The 22,904-nt window shown below is 44.6% G+C and overlaps 1 protein-coding gene across 1 annotated transcript in view; it reads right to left on the bottom strand.

The window, feature by feature from the left end:
• ADGRG4 (adhesion G protein-coupled receptor G4) overlaps positions 1–22,904 on the bottom strand; it is a 75,336-nt gene that overhangs the window by 5,491 nt on the left and 46,941 nt on the right. Inside the window, 8 exon segments of the mRNA XM_065900270.1 lie at positions 8,200–8,261; positions 10,543–10,745; positions 11,834–11,906; positions 15,956–15,987; positions 16,235–16,383; positions 16,386–16,443; positions 16,593–16,646; positions 19,697–19,775. Of these exon segments, the coding sequence (XP_065756342.1) occupies positions 8,200–8,261; positions 10,543–10,745; positions 11,834–11,906; positions 15,956–15,987; positions 16,235–16,383; positions 16,386–16,443; positions 16,593–16,646; positions 19,697–19,775 (710 nt within the window).

Raw genomic sequence — 22,904 nt, 5'->3', positions numbered from 1 at the left:
CCAGCAACCCAATACCCAAGCACACTTCTCAACTTTTTATTTAGTCCATGACATTTTCTACCTTCTAACTTATTTATTATGTTAATTGTTTGTTGTCTATCTCCCCCTTATTAAAATGTCAGCTCATGAGGGCAGGGATTTTCATCTGTTTTATTTGCTACCGTACCCCCGAGCCCCTAGAACAGAACCTTGCCTATAATAGGTCCATGAATTTTTGTTGGATTGTATTAAATAGCTTAAGTATGTTGCCAAGGGCTGGTGACACAGTGACAGGTCTAGCATTTAAACCCTGGCCTCTCTGATACTAATAATGACTCCATTCTGCTGCCTTCCATTATAGCCTGTGGCAGTGGGGCTCAGCAGGTGTGCCCTGAACCCCTCTGGTGAGTCAAGAAAGTGATGTACTTTTACTATGACCAAACATGCAAAATGTCACGATGATGACCGTCGTAAAGAATATTGTGTTGAGTAGACCACACAATATAGAAGAGACTGGAGTTCAACCTGCAAAGGGGGAAGAAGCATAGGGCAACATCAAACAACATCAAATGGATGTCACAGAACAAAATCACTCCAGAGGTCCAGAAAGATTGCATGTTCACATGCCTCAAGGGTATATAAGTGAGGGTGGTCAGTGCAGGGAACTGTTCTACTCAAACCATGACACAGGGTTGACGTGTGCTGATAAACACGTGGATTAATGTCGCCATGCTATCCCAGGCCCTGTGAGACGTAGCAGTGAAGTAGGGACTACATTATTATTATTATTACTGCCTTGTTTAGTAAACTTTCAAAAGCCCTTCAATCTAGCTCATATCCCAATAAAAGTTTTTAAAAAGTGTGTCGTAGACTTTTAAAAAAATTGTTGAGAACGCTTGCACTTGGGATAAGTTTCACTGGTTTTAACCGCTCTTCCCCTGTGTAAGCAAAGCAGGGCAGTACACCTTTTTCCTGCTTTTATTTTTAGATTAAAAAAAATAAACAGAAACCATAGGATGAAGTTGAGTTCATTTAAGAGGCCAACGACAACAAAACAAGTGAGAATTCTCTCGAGTGGATATGCAGGGTTCAGGGGAAGGAGTACAGGGCTTGGGAGATCTGAATCTAGTCTAAGTTTTGCAACTGAGAGTGTGACTTTGGCCAAGTCATTTCCCTTCTCAGAGCCTCAGTTTCTTCCTCAATAAAAATAAGTGGTGAGGTGAGGGGCAGCCCTAGATGACCTGCACGCTCTCCCCCAGCTCTGATCCTGTATGAGTCCATTATTCTGGGTTGGAGATAAAGGTGTTGCTTGAAACAAAGTCTTCAAGAGATTAGGAAGTGTTTGGATTTATTTACCTCTGTATTTAGTTAGTGCCTTAGGTGCAGAAGGTTGAGTTAATCAAACACAGAATTTATTTATTCCCGGCCATCCCAGCATGTCATTCACACTCTCCTCCCTCATTGGCCACCATTCTCTTCTGGTTAATTACTATATTTTTGTTTGTATGTATTCTTATAAAATGCATATTATCATTTTCAATGAATGTCTTTAATTTCTGTAAATGGTATTACAGTAAATATTATCCTGTTTCTTGCTATTTTTTTTTACCCAGTATTGTTTTCAAAATCTATACATGTTGTTCTATCTACATCTAATCCCTTGCTTCTAATTGCTGAAGACGACCCCCAAACGTGTGTCCACCACATTTTGCCGCTCCAACTTCCTGTCACCATAAGTAATGCTGCAATAAGAAACATTCCAATTTAGGGCTTCCCTGGTGGCGCGGTGGTTGAGAGTCCGCCTGCCGATGCGGGGGACACGGGTTCGTGCCCCGGTCCGGGAAGATCCCACATGCCGCGGAGCGGCTAGGCCCGTGAGCCATGGCCGTTGAGCCTGTGCTCCGCAACGGGAGAGGCCACAACAGTGAGAGGCCCACGTACCGCAAAAAAAAAACAAAAACAAAAAACAAAGAAACATTCCAATTAGAAAAGTATTGTCGGTGAGGGTGCGAATAGTAAAGGCAGCTGCTTCTGAGCTGTGACTAGAGTAATGAGGTCTACTGTTAAGTCTCCTTTTCTCCAACATGCTATAGAGCCTCTGGTGATGGAATTCAATGCAAACGCTGCCACTGCGGATGTAATCACGATTTGGGCTCTTCTAGTGCCAAGTAATTATGTTAGCAGGTTTCCTTCACTGAATTAACTAGTTGTTTGAATCAAGTAACCCAGTTGATCAGAGATCTTGACATTGTGTAGACCCTCCACCTCTACCCTCACTCCCAGGAGATGAACTCACACCATCCCCCCGATTATGACCTCAAGTGGAGCTTGAAGGAGGCCTACAAATTCTTCTGTTTCCTCACTCAGCACTTCCTCCTGTTCTCCATAGCAGCTATTTTAAACCTTCTCCATCTTATCACTTCTCCCCTCACTCTCAGCAGGTAACATCACCTCCTACTTCAGAGAGAAAATACAAGCTATCAGATGAGAACTACCTTAAATTCCTATTACCAAATCTATAAATTTGCCTGCATCCACTCCCACCGTTTCCTCCTTCCTTCCTGTTACAATGGGCTGTCTCACCTTCTCTCTAGGAGGTGTCTGTCCATCTGGGCTATGGATCCCATCCCCTCCTTCCTTGCTCGGTTGGCTAAATTGTACCCTCTCCCCCTCAGTATTTCAATCTCTATACTTCAACTAGCTATTGATACTTCCCATCACCATGTAAATGTGTTCAAGTCTTTCTGATTTTAATACTATATTAAAAAAAAATCTGTCTCAACCTCAATCCTTTCCAGTGACCCCCATCTCCACCACCACCTCCTGCAACGTAGCAACTAAATTTATTGAAAGAGCTATATATTTTTTTTTTTTTCTTTTTTTTTTTGCGGTACGCCGGCCTCTCACTGTTGTGGCCTCTCCCGCTGCGGAGCACAGGCTCCGGACGCGCAGGCCCAGCGGCCATGGCTCACGGGCCCAGCCGCTCCGCGGCATGTGGGATCTTCCCGGATCGGGGCACGAACCCACGTCCCCTGCATCGGCAGGCGAACTCTCAACCACTGCGCCACCAGGGAAGCCCAGAAAGAGCTATATTTTTGAGCAATCAGTGTAGGTTTAGAATCCGCCCACTGGCCTCATCCTTCCTAACTATGGATGGGTCTTTCACCAGAATGCCTGCCAGCAACTTACCACACTGATCGCAGACTCAAGTAACTGAAAAAGCACTTCAGAGCAGCTTCCCATGAGACCATTCTCTAAGAATTAGTGAAATGTTTACAAGAAATAATAATAACAGCTAGTGAGGAGGGGGGGTAGTGGCATTTGTTTCAATAGTTTGACTCCCATGAAAAAATTCCATATTAAAAACAAAAGTTTCCTTAAGCATGAAAGAGCTACATTTGCCCCCCCACACACTCAACCTCCTGATCTCACTAGAGTTTCCTTGTCACTAAATCCTGAAGAGATATTTCTCCCCTTTTCACATTTCCACTCTCCACAGCATATCGTCACTACTTTGTCTGTTGTGAATCTCTCCCTTCTTGGCTTGCATGACACCTCATACTTTTGGTTTCCTTCCTACCTCTCTAGCCATTCCTTCAAGGTGGCTTTTGCAGGCTGATCCGCTTCTGTCGGCCCCTTCGTGTTCCTCATGTCTGGGCCTCCTTGCTTCCATTATTCCGCTATATACTATCCCTCAATAATCACATTGATTCCTACAGTGGCTTTGATCGCCATCCATACCCCCCAAATCTCTATCTCCACCCCTAACTGCTCCCCTCTGATCCAGGCCTACCTATCCAACTCCTTTCTAAACATCTACACCTGAATGTCCTGCAGGCATCTCAAAACCAGATGTCCAACACTGAATTCATCATCTTTCTCAACAATCCCCCTTTGATTACTTCTACTGTTACTATCTCAGTGAGTGAATGATATCAGCCAAGACAGGGAAACTCAGAGCACTACACGTATTTGATCATTACTAAAATTTTATTTTTTTATTACTAACATTTTAAGTTACAAAAAGTATATAGGCTTTAATTTTATAAAAATTAAAACAATCCATAAGTATATAAAATAAAAAGTGGAAGTCCCCACCAATCGTTCTCCCCAGAGGTAAACCATTGTTAACAAGAGGGTGTGTATCCTTACAAACTTTCTGTGGGCTACGTATATATGGATATGCATACACACACGGTTTTATTTTTACACATATTTTATCATACTATATGTACTATTTTGCAATTTGCTTTTTAGCACAAACTATATTGTGGACATCTTTACATTATTAATCATACTGATGTAACTTATTCTTTTTATTAGCTGCATATTATCTCATATTATATATAGCCCACATTTATTTAACCATTATGATATTGCTGGGCTTTAGTTTATTTTCAGTTTTCACTGTTCCAGGGTTGCTGTAAAGAACTTTGCCCATACATCTTTATATTTCTATGCTAGGATAAAATGCTAGAAATTGGATTTCTGGGGATAATTACATGTACATTTAAGTTTGGGTGGATACTGCTAAAGTACCCTCCAAAAAGTTTTTCCCTTCTACTTTTCAGTTGAGAGACAGCATACATAAAGTGGATAAAAGGCTCTATTTTAAGTGTGCAGCTGGATGAACTTTTATATGTGTATATTCCTTTGTAACCAACATCTAGATCAAGATATATACCATTTCCAGCACCCCAGAAATTTCCCTCTTGCACCTTCCCAGTATATACCCTTCTCTCAGAGATAACCTCTATCCTGAGTTCTACAATCATCAATTATTTTTGCCTGTTCATATAAATGAAATCATACTGTATATAATCTTTAATGTCTGGTTTATTTGACTCAGTATATATTTTACATTTACCCATGTTGTTCTGTGTATCCATAGTTCATTCTTTTTTCACTATCATGTAGTATTACTCTGTATGAGCCTCCCACAATTTGTTTGCTCTCACTGCTGATGAGTATTTGGGTTGTTTCCATGTTTTGGGCTGTTATGAATACCAAGCGGCTATGAACATTTGTGTACAAGTCTTTTTGTGGACGTATGTTTGCATTTTTCTAAGGCGTATACCTAGGAGTGGAATTGCTGGGTCATAGAGTTGTTTAATTTTTTATTAGAAACTACGAAACAGTTCTCCAAAGAGGCCGTATCTATTTGTCCTCCCACCAGCTGTATAAATTGGAACCTCCAGTAATAGTGTATGACAGTATCACACACAGTATTGTTATTGGACATTTGGTTTCCTGTCTCCCCAGTCAATTGTAGGAATTGTATCTGTCTTATTTAGCACCTCAAACATAGTGGATTCTCAATAAGTATTTGAGGAATTAGATTTATAATTAAGTGACTTCTGTATATTATGCCTGAGGGTCTCTACCACACAGTTTGAAGGGTGAACATTTGTTACTACAATTTGTTACTGGTGTGGATGTTTTATTACCCCAAGGACAGCCCCAGTTTCTTATGGGTAGCACTGTGGCTTATATATCACTGCATCCTCTGTGGTGTTTGGCATAGGGCTGGGCCCAGAGGAAGCACCTGTAATGACTACTGTACTTGGTCAGATAAACAGCTTAAAAGAATGTCAGACCTCCCTGAAACCTTTACTTGCTCACATTTCTGGACTCAGTCAAAAGGAAGCAGTCACTAGCTGTATGGCCACTGGTCCCAGTGTTAGGAAATAGTCCCCCAACCTCAAGTCCACAAACCTATTTCTTTTTGGGGGGACATGTACAAGACTATTTATTGCAGCATTCTTTTGAAATAGCAAACATTTGGAAACCATCATTAAGAAACCTGTTTAAAAAGTTATGGTATAGGGCTTCCCTGGTGGCGCAGTGGTTGAGAGTCCGCCTGCCGATGCAGGGGACTCGGGTTCGTGCCCTGGTCCGGGAGGATCCCACATGCCGCGGAGCGGCTGGGCCCGTGAGCCATGGCCGCTGAGCCTGCGCGTCCGGAGCCTGTGCTCTGTGGCGGGAGAGGCCACAACGGTGAGAGGCCCGCGTACCGCAAAAAAAAAGTTATGGTATAGCCATACAATGGAATACCATGCAGTCTTAAAAGAAAAAACCCTTTATGTTCTGACATATTGCTAAATGTAAAACAAAAACAACAGTATCAAAAAAGCCAAGGTGCAGAGGAGTAGGTATGTTACACAACCATTTTGAGGTTAATAAAGGATGGGAAGAAGGACTGGGAGAATATTTTGGGGGTGGAAAACACCTAGAGGACAATCCAACTCACTGTCAGCCTTCACAACTTGATTTTTTAGGTCCACCAACTGGGGAAGTCTGATCCACTATAAAGTATACCCCTCTGTCTCTACCCCTGAAAGGGCCAGTGTCTAAGATTTGATGGAGGCTGTTACACTAGGTCTTTATTCTTCCCCTATAATTGCTCTAAAGTTTTCCATTCCTCTGGGAATTGGTGGGCTGAAGATTTATTTTTTAATCTTTTTTGCATGAACTAGGCCTTCATCAAAATTCACTGCAACCCAGATTCATTTCCATTTCTAGTCCCCTTGCTGCCCCAAACCAGCTAAGCACGATGGATGAGCTGGCTAACATTTTGAAAGTGAAAACTATCTATCTATCTAACCATCTATCTAGTACATCCCCCGATTTGAGTGCCTTCCCCCTATTAATGTAGCACATCCTTCAGGCTTGCCTCCCCTCCCATCTAAGTGATAGGAGGTGTGAGCAAAAACCTTCCACCTGTTTCTATGATGAATACTAGGTTCACATAAGTAAATCTTGAAAACTTGAGAATTTGCCAGTCCCAACTTTTGGTTTAATTTACATAATCATTTGCATACGACTACATATGTTAAAGAAACATCTGTAGCTTTCTTATGCATTTAGATGAGATGAATTTTTTTTCAATATTTGAAGTTACCACTTACTATTGATTTCTTTGGGGGCTTTTCTTAATACTCACACCAGAGTCCTCCAATGCAGGGCCCTGAATGGCATACGCCTCCCCCTTTTCTATGAATCTCACTTTGTGAGTACCATGCCAAGAGTATGGTAAGATGGGGAATGTAAGCAGATTTCCTTCTCCCACAACTGAGCCCTCCCTATTCAGAGCTGAAGGGACCTAGAAGATGGGATCAAAATACATTTTCAGGGCTTCTCTGGTGGCGCAGTGGTTGAAAGTCCGCCTGCCGATGCAGGGGACACGGGTTCGTGCCCCGGTCCGGGAAGATCCCACATGCCGCGGAGCAGCTGGACCCGTGAGCCATGGCCGCTGAGCCTGCTTGTCCGGAGCCTGTGCTCCGCAACGGGAGAGGTCACAGCAGTGAGAGGCCCGCGTACCGCAAAAAAAAAAAAAAGAAAAAAAAGAAGGCCACACATCATGTTTAGCCACACAGTGTAAGGCAGGCAAAGTTCATCCTCAGGGTCACTCCGTTGCCTTTGGATGCTCTCTTCCATCCCTTACTGTTGCTCACCCTGACCTTTGCTCCCTAGGAAAAACCACCAGCTTCAGACAGCTCCTGTTCTGTTCCCTTCCTCAGAACCCTGCCTCCTGTGCCCTCAGGGGCTGTCTTGGTTGAGAAGTTCGTCCCCACTAAGGGACTGATGGGTGTCTGTGGATTGATGAGTCACCGTTTTCACAAAACATGTTGACATTTTAACAAGGGGCTTCAATCAAAAGAGTAACTTTAGTAAAGGGGATTTCAGGTGCTTTGTCATGACAAGCCAACAGGATAGCATCTTTTTTTCCCCAAAAGGTATGACCTTGTGACTTTTCTTATCTACTACCTGCGTGGGTGTCAGGCCAACTGGGTACCTGGAAACTTCTGCCGCCTGAAATTGTTTGACTCCCAGCACTGTAAGGACCTGATCACGATCTTTTTTTTTCCTTTCAGGATGTAGACACAAGAGTTTTCGAAACAAAATCTCCAACGCTGTAGACAGCTCTCCCCTAACATATCATAACTATAGGCTCATATCTTCTCTACAAAAAATGTAAGAAACAACTATTACAATGAATAGGAGAATTATTCTGGCTTTAATATTCACTAAGTGCTATCTCATTCTGCCCCTTCCAAAATAATATTTAGAATACAAAGTTGAAGCAGATGCTTTCACAAAATCAACATTTTCCCCAATCTGGGGGTAGGGGAAGGTGGGTATCTCGGCTGGGATTTATTGAAGAAATCTTTGTTTGTGAATGGAATTCATTTTGATTTCCACAGGTAATATTCTTCTCACACAATTAGGTACAGCTTCACAACTCAAAGGAGAGAAACAGTTGAGATCTTCGTCAAAGTTGTCTGCATTAAAGAAAAAAAAGAGGGCTTCCCTGGTGGCGCAGTGGTTGAGAGTCACACCTGCCGATGCAGGGGACACGGGTTCGTGCCCCGGTCCAGGAGGATCCCACATGCCGCGGAGCGGCTGAGCCCGTGAGCCATGGCCGCTGAGCCTGCGCGTCCGGAGCCTGCGCTCCGCAACGGGAGAGGCCACAACAGTGAGAGGCCTACGTACCGCAAAAAAAAAAAAAAAAAAAAAAAAAGAGCATTTTCAGCTGTGGCATTAGGGACTTTGCACATAGTAGAATCATAAGACATGTTTATCAAATGAAGGAGTAAATAGAAGAATTAGAAAGGAAGTAAAAGTTGTGGTGCTTTCCTCGGATAGTTTAATCTAAATTTGGGGTGAATTAATTCATCCTGACAGTACTGTTAAGCAATTACAAGTGCATCTGTTCTTCCCGCCTTGTGAGTAACAGGCTATGTTATTCACAGTAACCTTAACCTAGAGGAGGCTAGTCACGGACAAACCTCGGAGGCCTTCAGGAAAAGACAACATAAAATGATAACACACCTATCTGTATCCCCTATGAATTTGATATTCCTGCTCTGAAGGTTCAGCTGTTTCTCAAGTTTGAGAGTGCCTAGTGGTACAGAGGGTGCAAGTTTTCACTCAGTGCCAATGGAATCGAGTTTCTGGCTGCCATATGTCTGATGGCAGCATCCAGGTTGCAGTCGTAGAACCTGTGGCCCAAGAGGCTGGACTACCTGCCCCACTGGCTGAGTTACAGTCATAACTGACAAGCATCTCAGTGCTGGCTGCAGGCCCCTGGGCTCTCCAGGTCTATAGCTTGGTCCAACGACATTAAAATCCTGGACATGGTATTTACTACTACTCTTTCAAAGAAAAGTATGTCCATTTGGGCTGTATATTTGCTGGTGAAACAATATCCCTCAAGGACAGCAGGGGAGCCAAGCCTAACTCACCCTCTTGAAAATATTCCCCAATCAGATCCAACTATTATCCACTAAAAGCCTTCCACAGTTCGTGCCTCTATATGCCATGGCTCCCCAGTGGCTCCACATGGGCACCAACATATCTGCAAGTTAGCTGGCCAGAAATGTGATGGATGCTTGTGGCCACGGAAAGATTTTCTTCACATGCACCGACTTGCCCACGTAGAAATGGAGGCAGAGACTCCAACACTAGTCAATGAGCCTAAACTGGAAAGTGGTGTGGCCTCACACAGTCCTGAAGCTGGTAGGCCCTTTGGAGATGATTCATCCTGCCCCCCACGCCCCACCATGTTGAAGGTAGAGGGAATGTAGTTCCGAGTAGGGAAGTGATGTGCCCAAGGTCATGGGGTTAGTGACTTGAGCCAAACTCTTCTGACTCTAAGTTTGGTGCCTTTTTTTTTTAACCCACCGTACTGCTTCCAGATTGCCTACAGCCCTCGGAAATAGAACTGCTGACGGAGCCAATAGAATGAAAACTACAGGGGGATGAGGCCATTCTACCAGCAGCACTGAGATGGAGAGAATGACTACAGCTAGGCCACCAGAGGTGTTCTGTGTGTGAACCGGAGTCTACTCTGGTCTTTAAGAAAGGCAACCAAAGGCCACTGCACTATGGTCCATCTGGAAGCACAGAACACGGAGTCATCATAACATCACCTTGAAGTTCTTAAGTTTTTGCTCTAGTTTGCCTTTCTGCTTACTTTAGGCCTGTACAGCAATCCTTTCCCTACACTTTCCCTCCTAACACCCGTCTCCACCTCACGTCTGTCTCTGCACCTAGAAGCTTGGCTTCCTGTGGAAGAAGGTGAGCCTCTAAGAGTAATGCACAGCTCAGCCGGTATTCTCGGTGGGGTGTGATGAGCACTAGCTTGGGGGCCACTAGCTTCTGGCCCCAATTCTGCTGCTGACGGGACTGTCCATAAGGCGTTCTCCTCTTCCTGCTTAAGGTCCCTCATCTGTAAAATGAGGGGATTGCACTAGACAATGTATGAGGTGCCTTCGGATTTTAACAGTTTGTGACGATTGTTTGCAATTACCCATGCAAGTTTTTTTCTTTACCTCCAGTCTCTTCTCTCCTCCATGAATCTAATAACCCACTGATTTGTACATGCTAAGTTCACTAGGTGCTTCCATGCACACTTTCTCAGTCCAGAGTGAGCCCAGGTGCACTCATGCACACGTGCATTTCGTTTTGAGCAGGAATCATTTCCCAAGACCACGTCTGTGGCCTCACACTAATTCAATACCTCTGGAATATAAGTATAGACAGTGTGGCCTTTTCTCTCACCATTTGGGGAGCTTGTTTTTGAAGGAGTGCCTTGGGCGGAGCCTAAAGATTTGAAAATGGAACTAGTTGCAGTTGACTTGACGGACGGTGCCAACAAGTTGTGTACAAAGGTTTTCTTCAGTCTTTCCTGTTTCTGCCCAACATTGAGCCCACACCGGCTGCTGCCCAAACAGTTAAAAACAGAAAGCTCATCAAATTCTACACTTCAAATGGGTAAATTATACCTTAAGGATCCTGTTAAAAATATAAAGCCCAATGTACAGTCTGTTCATTCTGGGTACCTCAAGGAGGCAGGTTTTCTATGAAGTTGTGAGAAGTTTGAACTATAATGTGTGGTACAGGCAGGGCCAATTCACTTACCAAGGAAGACCGCTTTCCCTAGAGCCCAGCACGGGGACCAGCAGGTTACTGACATGCCCAGCAAAAAGGAACTGGATCTCTGTGCTACTTATAGCATCTTCTAGCTCAAGCATCGCCTTCCCTAAAGGCAATAAACTGAGCTTCGCATTGAGACTGAGCGAAGCTACCTGAATTGGATGGAAGAGCATTTTGATGCATAGAAAACCAGTTTGCCTGAACTGGAGATATTCTCAGAGGCAACACCAGAGTCCACTATACCTCCCACCGTGCAGGAAGGGCCACTGGTCCATCTGGGCTGCCCACCAGCCAGGCATCTTAGGGATGCTGACAAGGTCTCTCCTCCACCATGACTTCTTGCTTCCCACATCTGCTCAGTCAACTGTCGGCTACAGGCCAGAAAGCCCCTGTGACCCAGTGCCCGGAACACCGTAGGCACTCAATCAATGTTCTTTTTTTTTTTTTTTTTTTTTTTTTTTTTGCGGTATGCGGGCCTCTTACTGTTGTGGCCTCTCCCGTTGCGGAGCACAGGCTTCGGACACGCAGTCTCAGTGGCCATGGCTCACAGGTGCAGCCACTCCGCGGCATGTGGGATCTTCCCGGACCGGGTCACGAACCCGTGTCCCAGGCATCGGCAGACGGACTCTCAACCACTGTGCCACCAGGGAAGCCCTCAATGTTCTTTTAATTGAATTGAGACTTAAGTGACAGCAAGGACAAGCAGTCCAAGGAATCTGGGCCAAAAGCGAAGCTTCATTATGTTAAGATATGGCCGAAGTCACATCCTTCACCTGACTTCATTCATCTCCGCACAAAAGCACAAATCTTTTTCCTGACATGGAAACAGCCTCCATCTGATGCTGATGGTGTATGAACTCGTCAGGAGACAAGTAAATCTCATCAGTTTGGAAAACTTGTAAATTCAATACCTTACCCCAAATGGCATCTTACCAGTATCCACTAGACATGCTCCTTCATCACCCAGTGGAACACAAAAATGAGGAACCCTAGCCAGGAGAAGAAGGTCAGTCTTTTCCAGCTTCTTTCACTCGCTGTCACCAATGCCTAGACTCAAGCCTACTCTTGTCACCATCAATACTCCTTCTAAGGAACCCCAAGGCCATTACTAGCTTTCCGAGGTCACCTTTCTAGCCTCCCTCTCAATGGCAGTGCTAGCAAGAAGGTCTGTATCAAGGTTTCATGTCAACCGCAGTCTTCCTCCTGGGCTGCTGTCTGTCCTAGAGCTTGAGAGATAAGGTCTGCAGTGGGAACCAGCCTCTGAGATGGCTCTCAGTGATACCCATATCCTGTCATTCACATCCTTATGTAGTCTCCTCCCATGTTGTACCAATAGAATATGGCAGAAGTGATGGCATGTCCCTTCCAAGATTAGGTTATAAAAGATGTTGTTCTCTCTCTCTCTCTCTCTCTCCAACCCACCCACCCCCCACCCCCCACCCCCCGCCCCGGGAAAGGATGACCCAGATAAGATTCAGAGCTGATTAGAAGCGACAATGGCAATTGTATTACGATGTACAATGTATCAAATCAACACGTTGTACACCTTAAATTTACACAATGCTATATGTCAAATATATTTCAAATTTTAAAAAAGAGACATTAAAACTAGTGGTTACCAGTGGAGAGAGGGATGGGTAGGGGACTAAGAGGTACAAAGTACTATGTGTAAAATAAATAAGCTATAAGTATATATTGTCCAACACAGGGAATAGAGCCAATATTTTATAATAACTCTAAATGGAGTGTAACCTTTAAGAATTACGTAACATACATAATTGTATGTTACACCTGTAACATACGATATTGTACAGCAAGTATAGTTCAATTTAAAAAAAGAAAGAAAAGAAAAGGGATGTTAAACGCTCTGCTTTATGGAGTGCGGAGCTCTCTGTCTCTAGGAAGTTTCAAGTGGTGGCTTGTGACTTCCTGTCACTCGATGGGAAGTTGGATCGGGAAGACCTGGCTTTCCTGGCCCCAGCGCTGAGACTCTCTGATTCCAGGTGGGAGGCAGCAATCTGGAGCCTAAACGGTGACAAGTGACAAGCCCCACTACCTCCCCTGAGGGCGTTATCTCCATTTGTAACCAAACAACAGTGGTGAGGAAGCCAGCAGCCTCCACTCTTTTTCTGAGCAGCAGCTACCTGGAAGGTGGTCCGGCAGCCTGATGAGAGCAAATTCCAGTCTCCAAGCAGGTAAAACTCCTCCAGCTTCAGCAGGAACAAGGGGCCACAGCGACAACCAGCCCCTCTTACTGCTCTGATTTCCTGCATGGAGTTCAGCTAGTTCTCAGACTTAAAGGTTATTCTGTGAATTCCAATGAGCTGCCTGCCAGCTCGCCCTTTCTTCCTGACAGCCTTCCTTTTTCTTTCCAATAACAGATTGATCTGCTTACTCACCAGCACATAGGCAGGAGGAAGATGTCAGGTTTTTGTCACCTGCATTTTTATTTGTGCATCCCGCCTTCAGAAATGGCTCAGCAACAGCATCATTTTTTCACACGACCACAGGGCAACCCCCTTCAGCCAGAATTACAAACTTGCCATCTGCTTTTTTTTTTTTTTTGCAGTACGCGGGCCTCTCACTGTTGTGGCCTCTCCCGTTGCGGAGCACAGGCTCACGGACACGCAGGCTCAGCGGCCATGGCTCACGGGGCCCAGCCGCTCTGCGGCATGTGGGATCTTCCCGGACCGGGGCACGAACCCGTGTCCCCTGCATCGGCAGGCGGACTGTCAACCACTGCGCCACCAGGGAAGCCCTGCCATCTGTCTTTTAAATGGCTAATTTGTTCACTTGTTTCATTGCATTCTTGTTTTGAATATTTGAGACCTGTGTGTGTGTGTGTGTGTGTGTCCATGGAACTCGAGTTTGAAACTCAGAGCTCTGAAAACACCCCCTTCTGCAAGATGGCACATTCTACCTTGTAGGCGGGACTAGGAACTAGCAAGGCTTGGTGCTTGATTGACATAAAGTGCATCTGACAGACGGAGACAGCTTGGCTCTGTTGATGTTGGATCTGGGCTTTGGTTTTCGTCCTCAGGAGATCTCCCATTGGATTCTGCATCTACCCATCCAGGCTTCCCGCTTAGACACGACTCTCTCCTTCCACCACAGGAATGGAGCACATGCTGTTTTTGCAAAACACCCCTCCCCCGCTTTAAGCTCTAAACTTCTTTGCTTTCTGGTTCTTTTGTCAGCTATTCCTTTAACCCCTCTTTCCATAAGGTTGAGTGTGTTTCTCCTCAGAACTCGTGAGCCCAAGAGTAGCCTGGAGTTACTGCTTAGGAAGAAATCCACACAGGCACCTAGTTCACGAATCTACCTCTGTCCACATTCTAGAGCAAGGCAGCTTCGTTCTCAAAGCATCAGGCCACTGAGACCAGGCTATCTCAGTGGAGGCCAGGTAAAGTCAAGAAGTAAAGTGTAGAACCATCACCGGGCCCTCGGTTGACGATCTAAGATACAACCAAGCGCTGGTAGCCTCAAAGGAAACCACGTGACAGTAGTGTGGAGAGCTCCTAAAAATTCTGTCCCTAGTGTCAGAAGGAATAAAGATGGCACACGGACGGAGAACAACATATCTTGTGTCTCTTTATATTCCAATCAGAATTGGCTATGTAAGGTTGGTGGAATCCAGTGGGACAAAAGTTCCAATTGATACACTGCATTGCTCTAAAATGAGATGGTTTCTTGAATCACAGGACTTGCCGTCAAAGAGTATACTTTATTTTGGATTTTTCCCCCACGCCCTGCAGCACCTTGCCAATGCCTGGCTTATATTAACTGCAGAGCAACTCATATTTCCCAAGGTTCCTCAGGGGTTAACAACCACAATAACAAAGGATTCTGAGGTTTTAAAAAATGTTCAATTTAAAACAAATTTTTAAAGTTATTTTCCCCCAGCAGAATTTCTCAGAGCTTGTACCATGCTAGTGAACACTGTGTCATTTCAAGAATGGGGAGGGGTAGTTTTGTGCATTTCCCAAATTTTTTGACCATGGAACTGTTTCTTGCTGAAGCACCCTGTGGGACCACCAGTTCCCTGTACTCTGGTAAAAGGGTTTATTGAATGAATAAGTAGTTAAGAGCACTAAGGGAGACCTTAACTCAATGGACTGCCCAAGTCGACTCACAGCCTGCCCCAGTACCCCAAATGAGCTGGGCCAAACTTGAGGATAAGAGCATGGGGTGGACTTTGAGACGCCCAGGAAATCATGCTGCATGCCTCTTCCTGCCAAGATGTTCAGATAAGCAACGTCAGATTATAATGAACAGCAGCAATTATCAGGGGTGTATTAACCAGAGCCCTACCCTTTACTCCTCATGCCATCTTTGGCCTACCATTTAATAACTTCATGAATCCTTTGTTCCTTTCACCAGAAAACAGACAGGAGACTAAAGAGCTATAGAGTCATTCGTTTAGCGTCATCTAATTCAACCAGCTGTGGTGATGTTTTCAAGACTGATTTGTAGCCAAACCAAGACCAGAACCTTGGCTTCTTGCCGTGGCCCACTGCTCTTTGCTCTCCACGTTCAATCCTCTATGGCTCTACAATTTCCTAACCTGGCTCCTTCCCACAATATGAGGATATCTGATGCGGCCAGAGTCTATGGGGTCAACAGTTTAATGTTTCTACTGTCCAGTAATTGCTATGCTCCATGGGATCATGTACTTCAAAATGTCAACACAGGTGTGAATCTGTACACTTACGAGCTCAATGTGTTGATGTAATGAATACTGTAGGGTGTATCGCCAATCAGTGTTCGCTAGAGACGTGGCCAACTAGCTGCAGTTGAGTTAGCTATCTGGATTTCTCTCTACATCCCTGAGTAAGAGAGAGTGGGCTCATTTAATGAAGCCCTAACATCTAGCCAATGTTTCTAGTGACTGCCTGTCAGCAGAGGCAGCAGAGGCCCCTTGGATTATTTTTTCCTCCTTTGAAAAAATACTGAATACTAAAGGTAAGATTTTCCAAAGCAGCAAAAACCTTGATGGAGGTTTAGCTAGCCAGAGAAAGTACAGAGAAGCAACAGTTACCTTGCAAAGTGTTAAAAATGGCAAAAAGAGGGCTTCCCTGGTGGCGCAGTGGTTGAGAGTCCGCCTGCCGATGCAGGGAACGCGGGTTCGTGCCCCGGTCCGGGAAGATCCCACATGCCGCGGAGCGGCTGGGCTCTTGAGCCATGGCCGCTGAGCCTGCGCGTCCGGAGCCTGTGCTCCGCAACGGGAGAGGCCACGACAGTGAGAGCCCTGCGTACAGCAAAAAAAAAAAAAAAAAAAGTAAAAAAAAAAAAAAAAAAAAAAATGGCAAAAAGATACAAGAAAAGGATCCTCACAGCTCCCCAGGCAAAAAAGGCAAACCCCCAGGTGAGGCCAAGCGAGAACGTCAGGCCGGTTGTGCCTTTGAGGTCATGCAGCATCATTTTCCGTCGAGTCTTCTGGCTTTGGGATTTCATGGAATTCGGTTGAGCAAAAGAACAGTGCAGAACGTGGGGAGATTCATGAGAAATATGAGGCAATCATATGAACTGTAAAAGATACGATCATCTATTTTTTTTTTTTTTTTTTTTTTACCGTACGCGGGCCTCTCACCGCTGTGGCCTCTCCCGTTGCAGAGCACAGGCTCCGGACGCGCAGGCTCAGCGGCCATGGCTCACGGGCCCAGCCGCTCCGCGGCACGTGGGATCCTCCCGGACCGATGTAAAAGATAGGATCATCTTTAATCCAACAACTGGAAGAGACCAAGGAGAGAAGGCCATTTTGAGGTAGAGAAACATGAACTCCTATTTTTAATGCGACTCTGATGATCACTGAGTCAGTTTCATTTCACATGAGAACACCTAGGCCTAGGGTGTAAACCAATTCGACAGAGTTCTCTCATGCTCTCTGCAGGCAGAGCTGGCACCAGAACCCCAGTCTCCTGAGCCCCAGTCCAGGGTTCTTCCCAGCGTCAAGTTAAAAATCCTAGAGGATATTTCTGCCCTACACATGCAGAAACCTCTCAGTCCAATTCCCTGGGAAGCTATTCTCTTCCTCAATAGCAGAAAAACAAATTATGTAATTCCCCCCGAAGTGGCTTACACCTGTATTTGCAGGATAAATTCTACTTCGCATGATAAATTTCACAGTGAAAGGACACGGGTGATGACTGGCTTTTTGGACTGCTATATCAAATAGCGATGAGATCATCAGAGTTAATGAAAATTCAACAAAAAGAAGACAGCTCTAACTGTATTGCTTTCAAACGTGATGTTTATTTTCAACCCCGCACCACAGCTACAGGTTTGAATTCCAAAAGGCAACACTGGTCACTGGATTGATTCACGGCTTTACAGTTTCTATTAAAGAAGAATTATGCAGTGATTTATAGGAACAGATACTTCATCTCATAACATTTCCAATTACTACATGCATTACCTGTGATTTTTGAACATAGACAAGCTTCACTAATTTAACTGTGTGTCAACTTAGCTGAGACCTCTTTTCCAGAGCTAGGAATATCCCCTGTGGTCATATTGTTCACGTTGGTGTGGATACTTTCATCTGTATGTGAGTTTGTGTGTGTTTGTGTGGGTCTCAAGGGAGTAGGGGTAAAGCATTTAATTTCCCTAATAGAATCTAATACTTAGGGTTCCCCAGATTTGTGCTTGCCAAGGGGGATGGGGGATGGGGGAGGGATGGATTGGGAGTCTGGGATTAGCGAATGCAAACTATTATACATATGTATAACTGAATCACTTTGCCATACACCAGAAATTAACACAACACTGTAAATCAACTTTACCTCAATAAAATAAATTGTCGGGACTTCCCTGGCGGTCCAGTGGGTAAGACTCCACGCTCCCAATGCAGGGGGCCCCGGTTTGAGCCCTGGTCGGGGAACTAGATCCCGCATGCGTGCTGCATCTAAGAAGTCCACATGCTGGAACTAAAGATTCCCGCGTGCTGCAACTAAGACCCAGCACAGCCAAAATAAATAAATAAATATTTTTAAAAATAAATTTTCAAAAAGATTTTAGATTTAATAAATATTGCTGCTGCGTTCCTGCACATGCTTATTAGCCAATCTGAAGTGCAATGAATTGGGCATTCATTGCAAAATGTCTGTGGCTTATCACAATAAAGACATTCAACTTCGTGGTCAAAAAAAAAAAAAAACCCAGAAAAACTTAATTTCCCTGAATATCATCTTCAGCCTTAAAAGAGGCTATAGAAAACTCTTTTAAAAAGACAGCGCTATATATTTGGTTAGAGAATCATCTCCAAGACATACTGTTAAGTACGAAGCAGTGTATATCTACTATTTGGGTGACAAAGTGTACAAGAGAATATCTCCACAAATTCGATTGTTGGCAATAAGAGTTGCATCAAGGGACGGAAACTGGGAAGCTTGGTGTTGGGAGTGGACTTCACTTTTCATCCTCTACCCTTTTGTACGTTTGAATTTTCTACCGTGTGCATGTATTACTTCTTCAAAATATAATTATTTTTTAAAAGCTCTTAGAGCAGTCTGCCTCTTACTAACCAATTCACACATGAAAGGGCTTTTTCAGCGGGAGTGGAGTTGGTTTTGTTCTGGTTTTGCTTTTGCTTTTGATCTTTGAAGAAGAATCACCATTAGATACACACTGGGGACCCTTTAAGTCACAAAACAAGCAAGGAGGGAGGATGGAGGAGGAGATGAAAAGGAAGGGAAGAGAAAAGGGAGAAAGAGAAAGGATAAGGAGCAATTATAATTACAAGGCATCTGCTGGCAGGGGCAATATAATTTTGACCCTCTGGAAACTGTCATCTCAATATGAAAGACGAAGAAGTTTGGAGGGCAAGACCTTGTGCATTTGATTCCAGTCCAGTGGGAGAGGAACTCTATAGTGAAAAAGAACTTGAGAGGCTACAGTACAGAGAATGGATACGGGTAAGTAAAAAACAATCCAAAGTGTAGTGAGGTTGTGCAGTCTGAAGGACTGCATGGTAACTATCTACAGGCCTGTAAAAGAAGGTTCTGGAGAGGTAGAGCGACTTGAATAGCTACTCTCTGGCACCTGTGGTTGAGAGAACCAAAGAGATGGGCTTTATATATCAAAAAGAGCAAAGAAAAAGCAAGAAAGAAAAGTACAACCACAGGACGACAAAGCTGAGCCAATTTACAGAGGAAAGTGGTGGAGTCTTCTTCAGGGGAGACCTTTGTCGTTGAAATACAGAAACGTTTTCCAACCCGTTTCAGTATTTCGTTATAGTGGCCGCTCCAACTCCTAGGTTCTGCAAGCTTTCTAATCATGATAGCAGCCGGATGTCTATAATGTTGATTTCTTTTATTTATTATGTTTTCTTGCATTGTATTTACATCATTATTATAGTCCCATTTAATAAATTTGAGAGCTCTTTACCAGTCAAAAAATTAAATAGATAAATAAACTATTCATTAATTAATAATCGCTACCAGATATGTATCACCGATGGAACAGGCCACATACTGAGCACTTTATATACATGGTGTCATTTTAATCTGCACCCAACGCTGAGAGCAAACATTATTATCCCCGTTTCCCAGAGGAGGAAATGGAAGGAAGAGGTAAAGTAAGTTGATTGACCAAGGTCATACTGAGCGCAGACACCTAACCATTGTATCAGTGCACGCATGACTTTGTTAGGGTAAAAAGGCTGAGACCAATTTCCTCCCTGAAGCCAGTGTCAAGACCAAGCCTCAGGCCAGGGAGCACCTCACCATACCCTGATGGCCAAGAGCGTTACCACTGGAGAAGCAGACATGCTGGTACTTACAATGGAGTCATTGAGCCCAGAGTCCCATACAGATCTTTTTTCATACCGAGTATAATCACCACCACAATCGCTGGGATTCCTAGAGCGAGAAAGCAAGCCAAAGGCATCCCATTAGGAAGCGGGAGGGCTCCCGATCAATGAGTGTTGGCACTGATACATTAAGACACTTTAAATGAGCCACAGATGTGTGGGCATCAAAATACCATTGTTTGCAAAATGTTTGTGAATTCTTCCAGGTTAAACATTTCTAGGAGTTCTCTAATCTGCTAAACTAAACAGCATGCCAATGGCTTCAGTACAGCACCCACTGGTTATTAAAAATAGCACAAGTGCCAAAAATCAACTTGGCACATCTAGTTCATGGGAATGCAAGTTCGCATAAAGCGTTTCTTCTCGGAGGATCGGCTGCCAATTTGTCTCTCTTTCAACACTGCCCCTTAGTTCCCGGTCTCTTTTTGTCTAGGCCACCTTGGAGGAAGGGCAAAGGCAATCAGCTGCAGCCTTCAGTGCTTTTCTGACAGGGAAGCCGTTTCCACGCTCATTACTAGTTTGACATTTTGACTAGATCGACCAGTTAACGATCAGTCAATTCAGCCCAAGTATAATAAAGCAATCAGTTCAGTCAAAGTGGTCAAACGTGACATGAGTATAGACACAGGGTTTAAAAATCCAATTACCTGTACATTTGCAAAACTTAAAAGACTTCTTTCTTTTTCACAATGTATTTCTCCTAAATTAAGAGCATAACACCTGCACACATTTTAGGGGTTTTGTAAGACACTTTCCAAAGCTGTTTCAAACCCCAGAGTGCCAAGCATCTTAAGAAATCCTCCATCGTCCTATCCTGTGATTGACAGGACAGTCCCTTCTGCTCTGTGTGTGGCACACCTAGCACAGGGCCCAGCACGACACAGATGAAAACAATACTAGTTTGGGGCCGGAAGGGAGGGATGGAGGGAGGTCTCGCATTTAGGAAGAAAGTCGTGAGACAGTCCCCAAGCTGTGTTAACACTTTGCTAATTAAACCAAAAAAGATGCCTACTTGTTATTAAAAAATGTGGACAAATATATCTACTGCCTTCGACAGGGATTTAAATAAAGGAATGAAACCTTTTCAACAGGTTGTTTCGGCATTAGGAAGACAGAACTTCAAACACAAACAGAGACTAATATTTATTTTCCTAACAGTTGATTGCATCTGTCTAATATTTAAATGCTCTGAGACTCCCTGTAGCGGGCCAGCTCTGCAGTGGCTCCCTGGCCGACCTTGCAGGGATCCAGAGACCAAGCAGGCAAAGGCTTGTACCACGACTGATCTGAGTTTGGGTGGAATGCCTTGTGATCCTCCACGAATTCGAGAAGACGAGGCAGGCCTGTGAGGAGGGGCTCCGAGGCCGTCTCCTACTCTTCTCCCCAGAAGGCTGTCATGATGCAGCTTCTCATCGCCTCCCGGGCTCTGAGGCAGGGTGGGGCTTTGCACCCCGCGCCCTCAGAACAGAGCTGCACAGTAGAAACCACAGAGCTTCACCTGAGAGCTGGCTCGTCAGCAGCAGGGAATCCTGCGACTCGTGTGGCAGCCATCTGCTCTCTCTGGTTTGGGTGTCATTCTTTGTAGTGTGGGGAGAAAGGACCTGGGAGCTGGCAGCTTTAGCTACTTGTCTTTTCACCGTCTACATAAGTCATCGACTGAGTCTGAAAGCGGCTCATTGTATCTTTGCTGGTTGAGCCGGTCAGGCCTTCACCATGGCTTGGCCTTGGCTTGGGTGTGTACTTGACACTCCTCAAGTTTTTCCTGCCTCCAATTACCAAGCCTTAGCCTTGCCTGCCTCCCCGCTGCACCCCAGAAAGTGTGATCAAGGAGATGAGAAGCCAGCCCTGGGGAATACCAACACGAAGGAGCAGGTGAAGGAAGAAGGGTCGGACGAGGAAGCCGAGAATGAGTGATGCCGGGGGAATGAGTGCTATTCCCAGCCCCTGCACAGTTAGCCAGATGTGGGTTATCCACCTTCTGGGTTATTCATGAAGCCTCTTCCACAACATTTTTCAGTCTTCCAGTTGACTCGAGGTGAGGGTTGCCAGGCACAAAAGGGAGTGTTCTGACTGCTTTTGGCTTTGTATTTCTGACGGGTTCCAAACTATACTCAAACCATTTCTTAGATCATGCTTTGTTTAGCATTTGCCCGTCTCTGCTCCCCACATTACCGTGGCTAATAGCACTAACCGTGTATCCAAAGAAAGCATGTACTACGTTAATGAACTCATTAAAAGGATGAGTAGCTAATTGCAAAGCTACTGTCTTCACCAAGGCAGTGGAGGATAAAATCTATCTTCCCAGGTATCCTACGCATCTCACTTAATACACATCCCTTATGGATCCAACACATTTTCTGAACCTCAAAGCCGGTTTGAATAGGCAAGGGGTGGGGAAGGGCTGACTTGTCCATGTCAGTTAGGAATGCAGGAAAGCCAACCAATGAAATGACATTTAAGTCAGGAACTGTTCATGCTGAGTTCCTACCTGGCTTCTTCTACAGGGCAGCAGAACGGTGACAGTCATGAGGCGTGGTGTGAATGGGGGCATGTCTGAGCCAGCACCCTCTCACATCTTGCAAGTCTTTTCCCTGGCCCTTAAACAATATGACTGGATCCTAGAGGTCAAAGTCCAAACTATGGAGACAGACCCCCTGGTTCAAATCCCAGTTCTGCCACTTACTAGCTGTGTAAACTCTGGCAAATTACCTAATCTCTTTGTGCCTCAGCATTCTCATCTCTTAAATGGGAACAATGATGAAACCTTTCCCAGAGAGGTATCGGGAAGATTAAATGAGTATGAGACAGTTAGACTAAACGAGACACTTCAAACCGCGTCAGGCACATGGAGCGCTACCTCAGTGTTGGCTGTTGTATCCGTGTGTATTTGCTGGGATTGTAAATTGAGTAAAGGGGAGGATAAAAGCTGACAGGTTCACTACTGTAGATCCAGCATTTAGCACAGCACACAAGCAGGTGCTCAGTAAATATGTGTGGACCGATTCCTCACCATAGAGGTTAAAAGTTGAATTTATAGAGCAATACATACAGAAAAAGAAATGCCCACCCAAACACCAGTGAAGCAATCCTTAACTCCTTACCTATGATAATAACAGCATTTGGTCCCAAATAATTTGTCTAATGGAGCTAGAATTAGACAGACACAGGCTTGAAACAA

This window comes from Phocoena phocoena, chromosome X (assembly GCF_963924675.1).
Source record: "Phocoena phocoena chromosome X, mPhoPho1.1, whole genome shotgun sequence".
Lineage (NCBI taxonomy): Eukaryota > Metazoa > Chordata > Mammalia > Artiodactyla > Phocoenidae > Phocoena > Phocoena phocoena.
The sequence above is the reverse complement of the archived record's forward strand: the minus strand, read 5'-3'. Positions and strand labels throughout refer to the sequence as shown.